The 18187-nt window shown below is 40.6% G+C and overlaps 1 protein-coding gene across 10 annotated transcripts in view; it reads right to left on the minus strand.

The window, feature by feature from the left end:
* IL1RAPL2 (interleukin 1 receptor accessory protein like 2) overlaps positions 1 to 18187 on the minus strand; it is a 390373-nt gene that overhangs the window by 138329 nt on the left and 233857 nt on the right. Inside the window, exon 8 of one of the 10 annotated variants that reach the window (XM_062006931.1) lies at positions 17293 to 17398. The exons of the other annotated variants lie outside the window; for them this stretch is intronic. Coding sequence (XP_061862915.1) covers positions 17293 to 17398 — 106 coding nt within the window. The remainder of the gene's footprint in view (positions 1 to 17292; positions 17399 to 18187) is intronic. 10 annotated transcript variants of the gene reach the window in all.

The following is an 18187-nucleotide window of genomic DNA, read 5'->3' on the forward strand; positions in this document are numbered from 1 at the left end:
AGTAGAACTAATGACAGACAGAGAAATAAAAGCAAGTGGATACATTCCATAGATGTATTTTACTGAAGGCTGACAAGTCACAGAAAATGGCAAGGTACCCGTAAAGACCATCTTTACTATTCTCCCAATCCAATAGAAGACCAGCTCCACCTTCAACAATCTGCTGCTACCACTGCTTTCCTGACCAAGTGCTGTATCCAGCCTCCAAGATGACACAGAATCAGTCTGAAATGTGCTTTTGTAGCTCATTATAATCTTTCATACAGATTATACAAGCAAGGCTCAAGTATTCTCAAATCTAGCCCGAACTAAAGTACTCCAAGTGAGCTAATTCAATTAAACATGCTTGGAATCAGATAGTAGATACATTGTGAATGAAAACCAAAAAATCCTGAGGTCACTGTTGAGTCTCCCATTAACAAGACACAATGGACATGCATTGCCTTCCTCCCGTCCACCTTTACCTGTCCCATTGTATCTCTGAGTGTGGTTTGCCCTATTTACAACTGAACACACTGTTGTCTCATTTTCAACTTGGCATCCACTGTAACCACCAGGCCCTTTCTGCCAGCCCTCTGTGCAGGAGTAAATTGCAATCTGAGATTATTCACACAAAGCTAAGCACTTTCAGCTCCCACTGGCATGAAACTACCTAAGTTTTCAGTGAGATGAGGGTATTGGATTCCTGTAAGTTCAGGTTCACTGCATGTCAAGTGTTCCCTATCTTCCCTTAGGCACCTCATTGAAATGTCTTAATACTCTGAAATCTGTTTTCCCCTTCACATGCAACTAACGAAGAACTGGGAATGGGAGGTTCCCAATTAAGTGCCTTTCTTCATTAGAAATGCTTGAGAAAGGACTTAAACTGTATTTTTCCAGCCATTTAGACATGATGGGAAGTTGCTGAACTTTTCCAATTATTTAACTTCAAAAAAGTTATCTGAGGGATGAGAACATGTAGCTACCTCATATTCAGTGATTAAGTACAATAGCTTGGTCGAATTAGAATGGCAAAAGAGAAAGTTGGCTTGGAGCTTTAAAACCTCTATTCTGTGGTATTATGCCCAAGGCTTATTTTTCAGGTCTTATTAAAAGAAATCCCCTGAAGTATTTCTTGGATGGTTACAACCTTATCTTATTCAAGCCAGTCTTTGGTTCAGGATTCATCATTTCTTAAATGACAGGTGCTAATGTATTCTTTCCTAATCTTTCATCATTATTATTTTTAAAAACTGTGACATTGTCCTGCACTGTGCTTAATTCTTTAATTTCACTGTAAAAATGTTCTTAACTTGATAAATAGGCAGTCATCTAAACGATGAGTCCTCTTTTGACAGGAATTGTCCCTTGATGACACCTTTGCTTCAAATGTTATACTATAATGTTAATTTTATTCACACACTTCCATGTCCAGAACAGAAAAGACATTCAGAAGAGATACAGAGGACCAATTGTCTACCCATTCTGCAACTTCATCTACTAATTAGCAGCCACTCCTGGATCAAGAGGATCTTTTGATGACATTTTCTGTTAAACACTACAGCAAGTTACACTCATGCAGCAAGAACCAGTAAAAGAACAACATGCAGAGAATGGTGGCAATGACTTGTTCCAGCCACTGCTTCTTTTGCTTCCACAGAATTTTCCATGTCCAGCTGAAGCTGCTCAGTGCCAGAGGTTTATTTCACTTTGAAAACCAGGTTACTGAAGATGTCTTCCAGAAAGCATCAAAGCAGCGCTTAAAAACCATGGGCAATGTATGGATTTCTCCAAGATACTGGCTACCCTACACTGATTCTCCTTTTTTTTTTTGGTTTTCTTTTTTATTTGAAATTGTGTGCTCCAGCAGCACCAGCACTCACTAGAGCACAAGCGATTGGAACATTCAGCACTGGAAAGAGTCAGTATGCCAACACTGGGTTGTATCTTCATTCAATTAGGGTGTTCCAACTTGTAGCACAGAAATAATCTTTAAGAAATTGCCACAAATTGTCCCAGTAATACACAATTCAAGACCAGAAGATTCACAACTTATTTATCACTATGGGCCAGAGAGTCAGCTGGAGCTAAGGAGCTTATCTCATTAGACTGTAATGGGACCTACATTGATTTTCTCCAGTCTGGTTTAAGATAATGAACTAAACACAACTATTCAGTTGAGAGTAGGGAGTACATGCATCTGCATACATGCAAGTATTTGTGAGCATCATATCTTGTCACTCTGATTTATTAACTCTTTTCACACTAATGGGAATAAACACACTGTTCTGACTGCTGAGGATGAAGCTCGTAACACATTCAGTTTACGTCTTAAAAAAGATTTCATTGCCTACATACCTCGTGCACTATTTAAATCTGCATCACTCTGCATGCAGCATTTCAAAGGCAAAAACTACTTTCAATATGTATTGTGATTGTTCAGTAATTCAAATACTGAAACCATTCTGGCTTTGGTACATATTCTTCAGAAACAACACAGCACTATTTTGCAGATGAGTTCTGCCCACCACACAGTGAAGTGAGATGCCCAGAAGTTACCCTGTTTATAAGCAGTTTATTTCTTGTACTACTGTTTTTTAAAATCTTGTTTGTTGTGAAATTATATTGCTTGAAATTAATGGTAAAACTTACAAACTGTGATGTAAAGCTCCACGACCAGACCATGGATCACACAGCATATTACAGAGATTGGAGACAAAAGGGTAAGCTGAAAGACTGATACACTGGTACAAACCAGGTTGCATATTGTGCAGTGAAAGAACATAATTTTGTGATTAAAGTTAGGATGGATTTTGTATCACAAAGCCCTACAGATTTGTACACAATGTGATTAGTGTCAGCTGCAGGTACAGTGGATGCTTTTAAAAAGGCTTTGTCATGTGAACTAATTGCAAAGCTGTAGCACAGCCCATACCGCTGCCAACACTGCCGCTGTGGAAGGGTGTCAGCATCTAACTGGTGTGTGTCCTGCCTCATGCAGGTTCACATTGGATAAATGAGTTCAGCACAACATGGGAATACTGGAGTAACTGCAGTGAAGCAAGCATACCTTGTGGATACCAAGCCTTATTCCCACCTATCTGTGTTTGAATTTCATTATTTACCTAGATAAATCCTGCTGTTTAGAAAATCAGCAGCTTGGGGCTGATATACAGGATTGAAGCTGCAGCCCCTGGAAGGTTAAAGTCCCATAGGATTTAAGCAAGACAGAGATATAGCCTTTCTGCAAAATGAAAAAAATCCATCTATATAACTTAATAGAATTAACCTGCTCCACAGTGCCCCTCCACCATCTCAAAGCAGTCACTAAAATAAATGTGATTCTGAGGAGAGCTACAATATTAATTTTTCTATGGGTGTTATTTGAACAGAAGAAATTTTCTGGTAGTTTTATAAAATTAATGTACTGCTGGACAATAAAAACCAAATCATAAAGTTTATATTTGGGAGGCATCTCTAGGCTCCATCCATAAAGCAAGAAAAGCAGTTAACTAGCTAAAATACATTACAATTTATCTTTGGGGCTAAAGTAATTAAATGACTTTTCTGCTCTGCAAAATATATGTTAGTGGTATGCAAAGCATTTCAGTACTTGAGAGGAACATATAACCAAGGATTTCTTAACCAACTACAGCTCACACTGACATTTCCGTCTCTTAGATTTTTCAGGCTTTTTGCCCCACTTCTCTTCCACGAGCCAAACCATCCTCAATATATAAGATTACTCATATTATGCTCTCTCTGCCTCTTCTTTGGAAAACAAACATGTTACATCACAGCTCTCACAAAGATATGGGCATTCTGATCTGGGAGACACTCATATCAAGAACGTTCCCAACTCTTTTGCAAAGCACTAATCTACATCATTATGAAGAGTCCTACTAGAAATCAATGTGCAAGGCAGAGGTGTAGGAGGCTGTGTCTGGAGATATATGCATGGAAACCACAGGCTTCTACACAACCCTGCCTGCAGGTTGTCAAAACAAACAAATACAGGTACTTTGGCTACAAATATACTAAAAAATAAGTAGATGTTATACATACATTCTTTCCCTCTGCTTATTCCTGTTGCTTGGTTTAATAAGCATACAATGAAAGTTGCCCTTCACTCTATAAACATACCAGGGTAGGTAAGCTTTGCTGCAGGTGGCTACTCTGGCCTGAGATGGTTCTCCACCAACATTAGCCAAAAAAGTGAGACTCAACTCTACAGTTCAGTTCCTCACTGTACTCCCAAGGGCGTCTACGTTCCCATTTTGTGGAGAAAGGAGCACTCCCCAGGCCAGTCCGTCGGAGCTGTAGCACAGCAGGGTGGGAACACAGGTCTCGATGCTCAGTTTCCTAAGGTTTTGTTTATTTTGATATGGATTAATGCTGTAAAGCACATCTTCTTTTGCCTCCTAGGAAAAGCACTGTGTCATGCCAAAAAGTCAGGCAAAAATTTGGATTTGGGTTCAGCTGCATCTCCTGATGTATGTCCCAGAGCTAAGCAAGCAGAGAGGGGGTTTACTCCTTACACTCAGTTCCCACTGGTTCTCTCTCCTGAGTCAGAAGTTATACCAGACTCCAGAGATTTCTCATTTTTAGACCCTTCTCATTTATAGACCCCTCCTCATTTATAGACGCAGTCTCAATACCCCCATCCTTATTTACTATTTAATACAAGCATGATTTAGACTTCGAGTGGAGTGATAAACAATGAAAAAAACTGCAAGGAAAGGGCTCAAAAGTATTTAAAAGTGCCAATATCCACTTATCTGCTGTGCAGACACCTGTGATAGAGAGGTCTTTCAAAATCAGCATGAGAAGTGGCTGAAGAAGGGAGCCTTAAGGGAGCATTTTGTCCCTTAAGGGGTAAAACAGTTTCAGCAAGACCACAGGGCCCAAAGTGAGATAATTGCTTCATTAACTGTGAAATTAATATTACAATTAGCACCCCTTTGGCACCCTTAAATATGAAGTACATGCTAAACATACATGAGTGTGTTCCTTAACTCTCCACCCAAATCATGCTAAACTTCCCCTTTATTGCACATTTAATAGGCACGTGGGGAGTTCCTTTTTGTGTGAAATATATCAGCAGTGTTCTTTAGGATCCCCCTGTGCACCCTGCACTGCAATAAACTAATGTTGGCTTTCTGAACTATAAAACCTGCTTTGGAGAGTGCTTTCCTGTTACAGATTTCAGTAATAGGAGCAGCATCTGAAGCTGTGAGTGATACCACAACATGGTCCTCACCAGTAGAACCAAGTAGAGAACATTAATTTGTGGTTTTGGTAAAATATGGGAGCATCCCCACCAGTTGTCCAGAAAACATTTCAGGTGTTAATGCTCTTTGAAGACCTTGCAATATCCAACCCTATGACACAACAAAAGCCAGGACAGAATAAAGATGTGTTTGAAAACTAATAAAAGTACTTCCTGCCATTTACAGAAGACAATATTCTGAACAAAACAGCTCTCAACCAAAAAAAAGTAATGAAATTATAGAAAGTAATATGCAAAGAAATAACTTGGAAGTTAAGCTATGTTCAAATTTGTAACACAACTACAGGACAAAAGAAGACGTTTTGGGAGCAGCAGCTGGAAGAACCAAGAAGGACTGTAGTAAACACATACAAATCCACATAAAATATTAAAGTATCATCACTTATACTGACATGATTTCACACTAAGAATTCCTTGGCAGCCAATTATTTATCATCAGAAATACAGCTCCCTTCTTGTGCTACAAATCTCAATTGACTCTAATAAGGAACTAATTAACAAAGATTAGTATCCTTTTTGTGTAACGAGCCACAAAGCCAATCAAGACAAGATGATAACAAGATGCAATCAAGAGGTATTAAAGACAACAAAATTGTGCGTAAGACTAGTGAGAAATACACTGCAGGAGAAGAAATATCCAGCCATAGAGGAGTCTGCTTCCTAATTAATTGGTTGCCTCATGTTTTAAAATATTCACTAAAAGTGTTGAAGAGAGGGCGAGGTTTGCTCTGGTAATTGAGAGATCTATTGAGTTACAGAGATTTCTGGACCCTACTAAAATCTTTGTCCTGTAGTCAATCAACAACAGTAAGGGACTTGCTCATTCACTTGCCAGGGGATGTAACACACCTGCCCTGCACTACTCTCCACACAGGCTGGAGCACATAAAACAACAGGTTTCTGTATCAGTTCCCAGGACTACACTGCAATTCATAGCCCTTTCCACATACCTCTGATGCATGCGGGGAGCAGCCAGCTCAGCCAGGCAGAGAGCTCCAAGATGCACCCAACCCCACGCAGGGGTGGCACGAAGCAATTCCCCTTCCACTGCTGAGAGTGGATAATGAAACACTGCAACAGGAAGATGCTCATGATGTTAATCACCTGTGACAAGAGCATTAAATGGAATGATTTGCAGACCTTGAAAGTGTTTAGACTATGACACCAAGAGAAACCCTAAGGGCTGGTATGTGTACATGTGTAAGCTGAGACTGAGAGTTTAGGTCAAACAAAATTCACGACCACTTTCCATTCTTTACACTTCCAGTGATCAGCAATTCAATCTGGCAGGAAAGTAGGAGGAAACAGATTTTCTTCCTAAAACTGCTTCTAATCTCTATAAATAAATCCTCATCTTTCCCAAAACACTGAATAAACATCAGAATAGGAGGCATCAGAATAGAGGCAGCAGTCGTCTGGCAGAAAGGGTAATTAGCTAATTGGAGATGAGAGCTTCAGTGTCCCTGTGGTGACCATATATAAAATCAGCCTCCTGGCTATAATGCACTCCCTTTTGCCAATCCCCTGGCAGGTCCTTATGAGGAGACAGCATTTCACAAACCAGAAGTTTTATTCAAAAGATTTTGATAGATTTTGTTGTCAATTAAATAGGCAGGGTTTTTAATTAAGACTATATTTTAATCATGTGTAACTGTATGAGGCTGGGTTAAAACACGGCTGCTAATGTTAGGAGTTAAACAATCCCAATTATAAGGAGCCCTTGAGTAATAACTAAGCTTCTACAAAAAGCAACATTTCAACTTTATTATAAATGTCTGTTAAAATGTTGATACAATGACAAATAAGAGACTTTCATACCCTGTATGGAAATCTAAATCACTACAACATAATTCACGTTTCAATCTGAATGTCATTTAGTCACTTCTAAATGGAAACGAGATGGGAGTTAAAAGTCACTATATTCACTTCAAGGTCTGTGATCAGATCTGCTCTCCATAGAACATCTCAACCCATATTAGCATTAATATTCAATTAACAGGATATACTTTATCAGCTTCCTTTGTTTCACACTTCCATTCCCGTACTAAAACATGAATGCAGTAACAGCCTGGCTTCTGTAATGAATTCTACAGCAGCCTGCTTGCTAAACCTGCATTAAGACCCAAGTGTGGGAAGATATGCTACATCTGAGGTAAACCATACTGATTGTTGCCACAGCCTCTTCCCTGCCCTACCTAATCCTGGTGGGGCAGAAGCAGGCAGTGTGGAAGGCAATTGTTGTGATGTGCACTCCTGCCAGGCAAACACAGCCCTTTACCTGCTTTGTGGAACCTCCCACCCAACATTTAAAGTTAAAAAAAGCCCATCTCGTTTCCTAGAGAAAGCAGCAGCTGTGGATTTTATCTCGGCCTGTCTCAAAATGAATAAATTATACACTATCATTTCATAATTATGGATGTGCCAAATTGCATAATGAGAGATCACTTCAGTAGTTCTGTAACTACAGAGATAGCCAACAGTCACTGCAAGGTAATTAAAACAAACTCACAGAGCAAAACGCACCTGAAAGGACCATACTGCAAACGGGAACACTGAGCCACTTACAGACTAGAACACCTGCAGACTGGAATGAGATCACAGTGGCCCTTCTTGGTGTGTCACTGCAGGCAAGAGCTCATTTTAAAAAGTGTTATAGCTAGGTTCAAAAGCTTCTATTCCTTATGGCAAGTAATGAAGTACTCTGTCTCAGTAAAGTTAGGCAGCTGCCAGAGCGTGTGCAGGTTGACAGCTTGTGTCTGTGAAAATAGTTCCACTGTGGATGTCCGTTTCCAAGCCTGCAGTGTTTAGTCATCACATGTTTTGCACACCTATGTCTGTGTGACTGTCTGTACATGAAGCTTCCCTTCTAACTAAATGCTAAGGATGCTAAGAAATCATGCATCTCTTCTCCTTGCTCACACAATTGCAGAGAATATCTGGGGAAGCAGAAAGTGCAAAACAAAATCCAGAATTGTAGAAAATGCCTGGAAAAAACCCCATAGGTGGATGATATTGGGTGAGATCACTCATAAAGACAACAAAGAAAATATGCCTTCCTCTTTCTCTTTGCCTTGTCTCCCTGTGTCTGAGGTTGTGTGAAGTGCTCCCTGCCTGAGATTTTTATCATGCATTTTCACTTCAGAGCTGGAAGTTGACTTGCTGGGATTCACAGGCAAGCCGGCCTTCTCCAGCTACTGCCAAAACCTGCTGTCACTCCTAACTCCACATTTCTCTCGTTCCTCAGCCCCTCCCAGCTGCAGAAAAGCTCTGTGACAGCTCTAGGCAGACAGAGCTGCTGCCACAAAAAGGCAGGATCATCTGAGGACAAGAGGATTTTTGGCACTATAAATGAGCAGTGGCTCTGGTGAGCTGTTCCAGCCACCAAAACTCAAATCTCCGGTCCTGGCTCCCTGGTCTGTTTGACCAGACCAGTGTGTGTACAAAGGAAGAAGAGGTTTCTATACTTTATTCCCAAGAAAATCAGGCTTAGGGTTGAGTTCTGCATGCATCTGTAACACTGTACTCTGCAAGGAGACAGAAAACATTACCTCTGTGCACACAACTAGAAGACAGGCACATCCCAAAACATGGCACTTGGGGGGAGAAGCACTTCTTGCTGTTAGGGCTGACAGGGGGTCTCTGGTTGAGCTACACAGTGAAGAACAAAAAAACCCATCACTGTAATCAGAGCTGCTGATGGAGACGCTGCAAGATGCTAAGATCAGACTGCTGCCATTTCCAGCACTGAGGAGACAGCAGCAAGAAAAAGAATTTTCTCCACTAAAGACTGAAAAATAGGTTATTATAAAAACTAAAAGGGCCAGAGGCAAATTTCATCTTTCTTGCAGGTTGGGGATGTAAGTATACTCTGCCTGGACAATAGCAAATAACAGTGAGTAAACAGTAGATATTACTTGGGAATGTCTCACCAAATGCAATAGCACTTTCATCAGGAGCACAGAAAAAAAATTGGACTTCACTGAGTGCTTCCCCGAGTCCCTACAAGCTGTGGTCTCACTTTGCAAAGCAAGGAGAAACCTTTAATTTCACAGATCACCTTTAAGGAAACAATTCCCAAGTCCTGTAAGTGACATCAGTACAAAAGTAACTCTAGGGGCAGGGGGACTGCAGAGACTTGGGATGCCTCTCTTTCATCTTATGCAATCAAGATTGCTTCAAGACTTCTTGAAGCTAACAAGAAATAATCACAAAAACAGCTGAAGAGCAAAACAACACATTCCCCTCCTGTACACTGCTGATTAGGGTTTTTTAGTAGCTACAGTACATGTAAAGTCTGAGGCCATCTAGAGGAATAGCAAACCACACCAAATAAAGAATGAGCTAAACAGAAGCACAGTAGCCTCTGCAGTTCTTCGGTGTTTCTAGCAAACTAGAAGAGTAAAATAACGCTCATATCTCATCTTTCACCCCTCCAAGTATGACTCTCTATATTATCTACTGGGTAATGGATACACAAGAGTAGGCAGAATGGCACAAGCATAAACCACACCAGACAAACTGCTCTTTGGCAGAATTAGAACAGGAAAGGCAGGCAGCAACAGAGGTGGTAAATTCAGGTGTTAGGAAAGCCCCTGATACTGCACCTTATAAATTAATGGTGAAAATGATTAGAAACGTCCCAAGAAATACCTGCTGGTACGTAAGCTGAAATCTGTCTGCAAAGTCAGACATAAAAACGGAAGCTAAGAACTCTGTTCCCTGCCAGAAGGAAGAACAGCCCCTTATAGAGAAGGTGCATGGAGCAGGACATACAGCATCAGTGAAGCAGGCCTTCTCCAAAGAGGAAAGTTGGGTTATTTCTGTGTTGGTTTTGTACTTCCTATGTCTAGAAAGAAAATTTAAAATGACAGCTCAGTCTGTCAGAGAATTGTCTGCAACCCAGTTGCTCAGGGAGGGCTTTCAGGGAGTAAACAAAAAGAGCAAGGTTCTGTAGTCATGCCCATCCATCCCAGCTGCACTTTTCAGGAAGGGTGAAAGAACCTCCATCAGGGCAAAGGTTTGTCTAGTGAAACTGCCAGAGAAAAGAGCTCCCTCAACTAATTCCAAAATAACATAGCGTGGCTATGTCTTGTGCAAAACACGCTCCTTGCCCAGGAAGTTATTATGCCTGAAAAGTGGGAATGGGGGCACACAAATCATTGGGATTGGATCTGCAAACTCTTTACCAGGTGAGGTAAGCTCTAAAGCTTCTAAAAATGAGAAACTTGAGCCATATAAAATCTTCTCCAAAGACCTATTTTTAAAGCATTTCCTATAAATTAATATTTTAACTCGGGAACTGCTTATGTGAGAATTATTTCTTATCTCAAGGCCCTTCAGCATGTCCAGATGGACAAATCCCTTTTGTCAGCTGAGCTCCATTACTCTCTTCTGAATGAACGCCTCTGGGATGGATAGAACAGATATAATTTTTAACAGCGTATCTAGTCTGCTAATAAAATGACGCCAGACGCTGTCTGCACAGAGTTAACGCCAGTAGGACTCTCCAGCAAATTTTTGCTCCTGTTGTGGTGGATAACTTCCAAGTAGGTTTGAATCATATGGTTCTCATCCAGTTCTTTTTGTTTCCTAGGAAGAAAATAGGTAGTATGGTACTACCTAAATAGAGCTGCCTTGCTAACAGGCGTGCTAATGTCACAGTCACCATGATGAACAGCCTCCTTGCTGTTGGCTACCACAGTGTACAGCCCTGGGTTTTGTGACCACCTGAGAAGCTGGGGGAGCCTGAGATCAGGTGCTTTGCAGCATGGTACACTTCCGATCTGAACTCAGAGACCAACTGGAAGGTCTGCACCAATGCCCCTCACACTCCCAAGTGACTGGTTTAACATCTCTGAGTCTATCACCATGATTCTGATTTCAGGAGAGACCTGAATTTGGTATGATCTGTCTTAAAAGTGTTTGGACACTGAACAAATTTTGCAACACTTTACAGCAGCCTATGGTCTCTATCCCTCTCCAGCCTCTACTTCCTGGGACTGGTGTGAACCTAAACTAGCTGAATGCTGTCCTGCTGGCATATTACCAGTTCTATGAGAGTTATGTGTTGGGCCATGAGTGTTATCACAATGATTTCCACATTCCCAGCTAAAATACCCTCTAGCATTACATGATGACTTAGTCAAACACGGGAAAACTTTTTAGCCAAAGCCAAGTGCAGGATGGGTTAGGAGTTACAGCCCCAATAGATAACAACTGCTATTATTTTTGGTTCTATCCTTCTACCTATAGACTATTGGAAGCCTGAATTCACCAGTTACCCTGCACTCTGCAAACTCTGTATGCCCGAGCCTTTGTTGGGAGGAAAAAAGGACGTGCTTCAAATTTTCTAAGTTGTTCACAGCCATGAGTTGAATATGGTGAACAGCAGAGCTGAAGCCCGGAAGGTTTACATTTTGGTAGCTTTACATCTCCATGCAGGAACACGTCAGCCGCAGTAAGGGAGCAGCGGTACTTGCAACCAGCTGTGATAGATTTTTATCACCCTGGGTCAACCATTAGTGTGGGACATGTGGTTGACCCAGGGTGATAAAAAACATTTTTATTGTCTGCCAGTGTGGATTACATGTGTTCTAATGGACTGCCCACAAGCACTTCAGTAACAGGTGAAGATTCATGTCCACTGCAACCAGAAGCACTTGCACCCTCAGGGAATGTTTGTATTCCCCGTTCACATTGCCTGTAGATGCAGTGCAGGTGTTGTTACTGAAACAGGCCCTTGCATAAAAACACACTATGTTTTTTTCAAGCTCTGTTTTACAGCACCAAGTGTGTAAATCTTTCACAGCTTTCTGTAGAGTTTGGAATGAAGACTCTCAGCAAAGAAAAAAATGTAATAAAATACACAACTGCTCCTATTTCTACATGTCAAAGCAAAGCTGGAAAGTATCTACGTTAATTAGAGGCTAAAAAGCTATATGACTTTCTTCAGATCAAGCAGAACCTTACATATTTGTTTTGAACTGATAAGTACGTGTCTGCTGTTGAACCCAGTACATGACATTATTCTTTAGCAGTTAGTGAATTAACAGGAAGTTGCATGAGCTTTAAGAATACTACCAACAAGGCACAGGAGCAGTGATAGACATGATGTATATATTCATACTAAATTTCTTTCTGCACTAATAATGCCATAACTCAGAGGGCTTTCAATTTCAATGACCGCTAGAACAGTTTTATATTTCATTAAGCTAATTTGTATTTCACTAAAAATACCACTCTTCAAGAAAAGGTGGTTGTTTTTCAAGGGCAGCAGAACTAAAAGTTTTCTTCCTTTTCCATCTGCATGTGAGCTGAGTTATAGCAGCCAGAAAGATTCTTGGTTGAAAGGAATTTTTATTCTGCAGATCATAATGGAAATAACCTCCAAATTGTACAAGTGAATGTGCAATTTTAGTAAAAGTGAATAAAATATATTCACTCTCCCCAAAGGATTCCTTCCTTTGCAAACAGATACTGTGATTTTCCAGCCTTAATCCTCCAGGACTGGTTCATATCAATGCATAGTGGTTTCTACAATTACCTGTACTACCGCCTCCTCCTCTACTGAATGCATTCTTTGGACCAAACTAGTGGTGGTTCTTTTGAGGTAACTTCACTTCCTTCTCTGAGCTCCCACAGACACACATGTAAATTAACTAACTTCTGACTCTTCCTTTCCTAGAGAGGAAGTGTGGAACTGCCTCACTCTTTAACTGAGATCTACTTGTGGAAAATCTCCATAATCTGTAAATCTGATTTGGTTTTACACTACAGTTTTCACACTAACCAACTCTTCCTCCCTCCTTCACCTTGCACCAAATGATGTAGCATCATGCAATGCTGAGGAACTCAGCTGATGGAGTCCAAGATCCAAGATCCAAATGCCCATGTAACCTTACTTTGTGTAATCACATATGCCATTTATAGTCAGAAAATTATTACCTCTTCTTATTAATCTCGGTATTTAGTAAGCCAGTTTCACACTGCGCTTAAAGTAGTCATAAAACTTGTACCCAATACTTCCTAGGCATCTCCAATACTCATAAGCTAGCAAATAAACTTTACTTTTTAACAGAAGGCTATTGATGGCAGAAAACAAGCAAAGAACTGCAGAAAGATGCACAGGAGGAGTGAGTTACGCTAGGGCGTGCTCCATATCCAATGCAACATTTGCTCCCACATTGCTGTCAAAGGGTACTACTGTGCTGGATTGACACTTCATGTATTGTGATGGTACTGCCCTTGGCAAGCAGCTTGCTAAAGTTATTTTTTAAAAAAAAGAAGAGAAGAAAAGAAAGACACAGTGACTGTGCCAGAGGAATGAAAGAGAAGTGCATGAAGTCCGAGTCAGATTCTCATTTGGTCTCACTGTTAAAAACCTGAGGATTTGAGGCAGCATGCAGGTGCTGGAAATCAGAAATAACTTACACCAGAGCTGAACAAGAATTTATTGTGTGTACTGTTTTGTTAAGGTATCATATCTTCCTTGAAAACCAAAATCACATGCTTTACAATGACAGGGAACTTTTCTAAAATCATTAGCTATTACATGATTCCAGGGAAGAAAGTGTCTGGCAGAAGGCAGAAAGTATAACTGAAACTCATTCAATAGCCTTCAAATTCCATAGTTAGTTGTGGGACTTATTTCTCTCTTGTTTTTACCCTTGTAGAATTAATTTCTGACAAACTAAACCCAGTCTGTGTCCACATTACTAAGTAAACACTCCAATCAAACTGAAGAGATTTATTCATCGGGTATCCAAATGAGGCACCAAGTTAAAGTGCCGAGTACGTAACTGACTTTTATTGTTCTGTTCCTGTGTTTTGATCCTGCTTTTCCCTTCAATCAATAGAAAAGTTCTGAGATAAGCATGTTGCAGAAGTGATGGATGCCACCACTGTTAATTATTCCACCCATTACAAGGCACAGTATAAATCACTTTTTGTCTGGTGACTGTTGCACCGAATTTGTAGAGCACAAAAGACAGTGCAGATCTGTGATACAGCTCTGTCCTTCTCATTACATAAGAGATAAAGATATGCATACTTAATAAATACATTTATTTTAACGAGATGAAGACAGACCTAATTCAAGTAGTAGCACTCTCTGAACAGCTTTTTTATTATCATTATTACTCAGTACATGAGTAGAGGACAAGTTTTATTTCCAACAGAGCATGGGGTTTTGCCAGTTATGTTTCTAGTTTTAGCTGCAGCTAAAAATGCCATTTAGAGATGAAACCCCTGCACAAGTACACTTTGTTCAACACAAGAGCCAAACATTCATTTCTATCACCAGCTCTGTAAGAAAAGCTTCCTTATTCAGAAAGATTTGATTCTGCTGAAGTTTCCCATATACTTTCAAGTGTTTGGGATTAGAGGGCATTAGAGAAAGGAACTGGATGCTTTACAACCACAGTGGTAGCTGCAATGCTGTCACAGCTGGAAAAGCTGTGCTCTGACATGTGGGTCTCGCATAGCGAAGCCCGAGGTGAACCGAGGCAGCCTTGGGAGACAGAAGGACCCTGCAGAATGTTATCACATGCACCACTTCTCTGAAAATCCGTTCTCGTTCCACCAAAGTCTTGCACTATGTGACAGCACTTAGGCATTGTGCTTAAGCATCATCAGTTTCAAGGAGAATAAACCATTTGTTTATGTTTTGCTGAAGAGCAATAGTTAATTGGTTAAGGGATAGGCAATAGCCTCATGCTTAACCTTGGTCCCATAGAAATCAATTAAGGCCCACAAGTACCCTCCTGACATTTCTGAGTAAGAAACTGAAAAGCTCAAGAAGTGTTTCTCCATATATGCAGCTAAACCGTCAGGAGGATGAGGTAGAGAATGAGGAACTCTGAGTAAACACATGCATGTAGCATCATTTCCACAATACATAGCAAGACGTGTAGGCATGCCTGCTCCTGCTATCAATGCATTCCTACCTCTACCTTTACTTTGAGGTCCTCACATTTTTCAGCAAAGGAGAGAAGACAATGAAAGTGAACAAATTAATTTAATGTTAATAAACAACAGTTTCCTCCCTCCTCTTTCTTTGTATTTTGAATGAACTGTTTAACATAAAACACACTTTTCAACTGTTAAATTCTTCAATGGCATTTTTAGATGCACGGGGATTTCACAACTGACTTCCATTTCAAACTCAAAACTTAGTCCTGGGTGAAGGCCTTTGCTGTGATATGCTTCCAAAATTATAAGTATGAAATGAAACAGAAAAGTCATTTAAGACTAGTTTACTACGTGATAATTTGCACAGCTGGAACTATATATATTTCTTTAGATGGCAACAAGGCATGGCTTGAAAAGTTTGCTCTCAGTGGCAAAGGAAACAATGCTCACCAAAAATTCACCCTCTTCCAGAGAAATTGAAGGAATTTTTGGCTGCTCCCGTCATCTTTTACTTTTCTAACTCTTCAGCCTATGCATCCATACAGCTGTTCTCCAGCATTGCCATGTGTGTCTGCAAAGGAACAAAAACTCAACTGCACACTGGCAGAAAACCTGATAAAAGTTCATAGAAGCCCCTCTGATGACACAGGGAGTGAATTGAGGAATGACACACCCATCTAATTGCTATTAGATCAAAAAGACTACTCTAGATGAAACCAGCCTAGTATACATGTTTGCTTTAGCATCCTAGATTTGTGTTGCTGATAGTAACTGCAGAACACAATCACCTTCATTCCAGGAAGCTGGCAAATACTCTTCTTCTGTTTCATGCTGCAATGGATTTCTTGCAAATCATGTACTGCTTACTTATTTGGTTACTTTTCAGTCTCCTACACTCCTCACATTATGGTTTGGCATCTTGACTTTTCTTTGGTAGGCCCACATCAGCCCTGCAATAGTTACACCCATATATACAAGTACACATACAAGGCTGCACTTTCACATCAAGTCAGTGACTTACAAATCCTTCCCATTCAGGCTGAATTTTCTCTGGCTTGATCAGAGGCCAGAGTTGATTTTGCTGTTGCCATTTTTGTTGCAAGGAAAAGATCTGTTCAGATACTCTATTTCTCTTTTGAAGGTCAGAAACTCAAAACCAAGTTCAAACTTAGAAAAAATACTTTGAAAATGTTCAAAGCCTAGCAGCAGTTTCCCATGAATTTTACACTAATGTAGCTATCAATTTCATTGACTTTGTTCTCCCCACAAACCAGTATAAAGGATACCACAGCCTTGCACATCAGGTGTCAGCCTCCCACCTCTAATACAAATGACTGCCTTGAAAAAAAATCAAAATGAGGTTGTAAAAAGCAACTTGGAATCATAGAATCATTTCAGTTTGTAAAGACCTTTAAGATCATTGAACCCAATCACTCACCTCACCCTGACAAGCGCATCACTAAACGGCGTTCCTCAGCAAGCTTAACGCGCTCTTACACGTTTCGTTTTGGCAGGTGCTTGGACAACAAGCACAATGGACAGTGAGCTCACTGCCTGTGTGTCCAAAGGATGCGATGGCCTGCAGCACAGCCAGCTACAGCAAGCAGTGTCTGCATGAGCAGCACAGAAGCTCCCAGGCAGCTGGGGTGTGGGAGTTGTGCCAGGCAGCCCACCACAGTGTTGCAAGGATGCAGCACCATGCCAGGATGGTGGCATCTGCCCTTTCCCTTGGGACAGTCATCATCCCCTCTGACAGAGATGGAATAGAGCTGCCTTCCTCAACTGCTTTATATTACATGTGCATCTTGCCTCCAGGACAACCCTTGGAGTGATATACAGCACACAAAACACCCACCCCATTGCTCCAGCAGCGCATTTGTTATGTTGACAAACGAGCTTCATACAAGAAACTGCAGGCATGTGCTTTCAAGTGACTCCATCTCCCTCCTCCATCCTGCTCTGGCTAAAGGGAAAATGGCATTAAATATTTCAAAAGTGCTCCTGCTATGAAAGAGTTTATGACAAACACATTAACTAATAATTTTAAACAGTAATTGGCACACCAGGTCTTCAGATGAGAGGAGAACAATTGCTGCTCTTGTTACTTTTGTTACCTTGCAATGCCCTCTCTGGTGGAAAGGTCCTTGATATGTACAACAAGCTGCAAGCCAAATTGAAATGAACAGGAGCAATTTTTCCATCCACCTCCATAGCATGCAACTGAGAATGAAATAGAAAAACCCTTGGTCAGTACAAAGCAGCATTGCTAATTTGTGCCAGTTGAGGTTCCAAATTGCTGTCAGGCACCTGTTTTAACCATCTCCTTCCATCTCTCCATTAACTCTTTGCACTGACTTGGACTACTGATGCTGGGCCACTTATTGCAACCGCCCTTTGGATTCTCCCTCCATGACAATATAGCACAGCCTGGTTGCAAGTTCTTAGCTAGACATAAAAGCATGCATTGGAATGAAGGAGAATCTCAAAGACAAACACAGAGAGTTATCTCTGCTTGAGTTTAATTCCTTCAGGTTTAATGGGTAAGTTTATGTCATGGATCTAAGAACTCAAATTGCCACTTTCCATACTGCAGATGCATCTCTGTCAGTTTCTGGGACTTGACTATGCCTTATATTTAGCAAACATAAGAACAACAAAAAGATTTGCTCTGATTCAGACATCTCTGCTCAAAGATAAAGATCTGCATTTTCATTTCCTTTTCTTATTTTCATAATGTAAACCCAGCAAGCTGTTACTCACCAAGCATGCTACCAACACTGAAAGCAGAGAAACACAAATGACTGTGAATCAAAGCAGAATCAGAGCAGTACAAGCACACTAAGCCAAAACCAATCCTATTTAAAGGACAGAAACATGCCGTGAGGTGTCCAAATATAATTGATAATATTCATGAAATGTAGTATTTTTACCAAGATGAGCACTCATCTGTTTTCCTTCCTCACCCAGAAAATTCAAACAAAAGAACAGCTTGTTTAGATGAAAATACAT

Source organism: Colius striatus, chromosome 13 (genome assembly GCF_028858725.1).
Source record: "Colius striatus isolate bColStr4 chromosome 13, bColStr4.1.hap1, whole genome shotgun sequence".
In the NCBI taxonomy this organism is placed as follows: domain Eukaryota; kingdom Metazoa; phylum Chordata; class Aves; order Coliiformes; family Coliidae; genus Colius; species Colius striatus.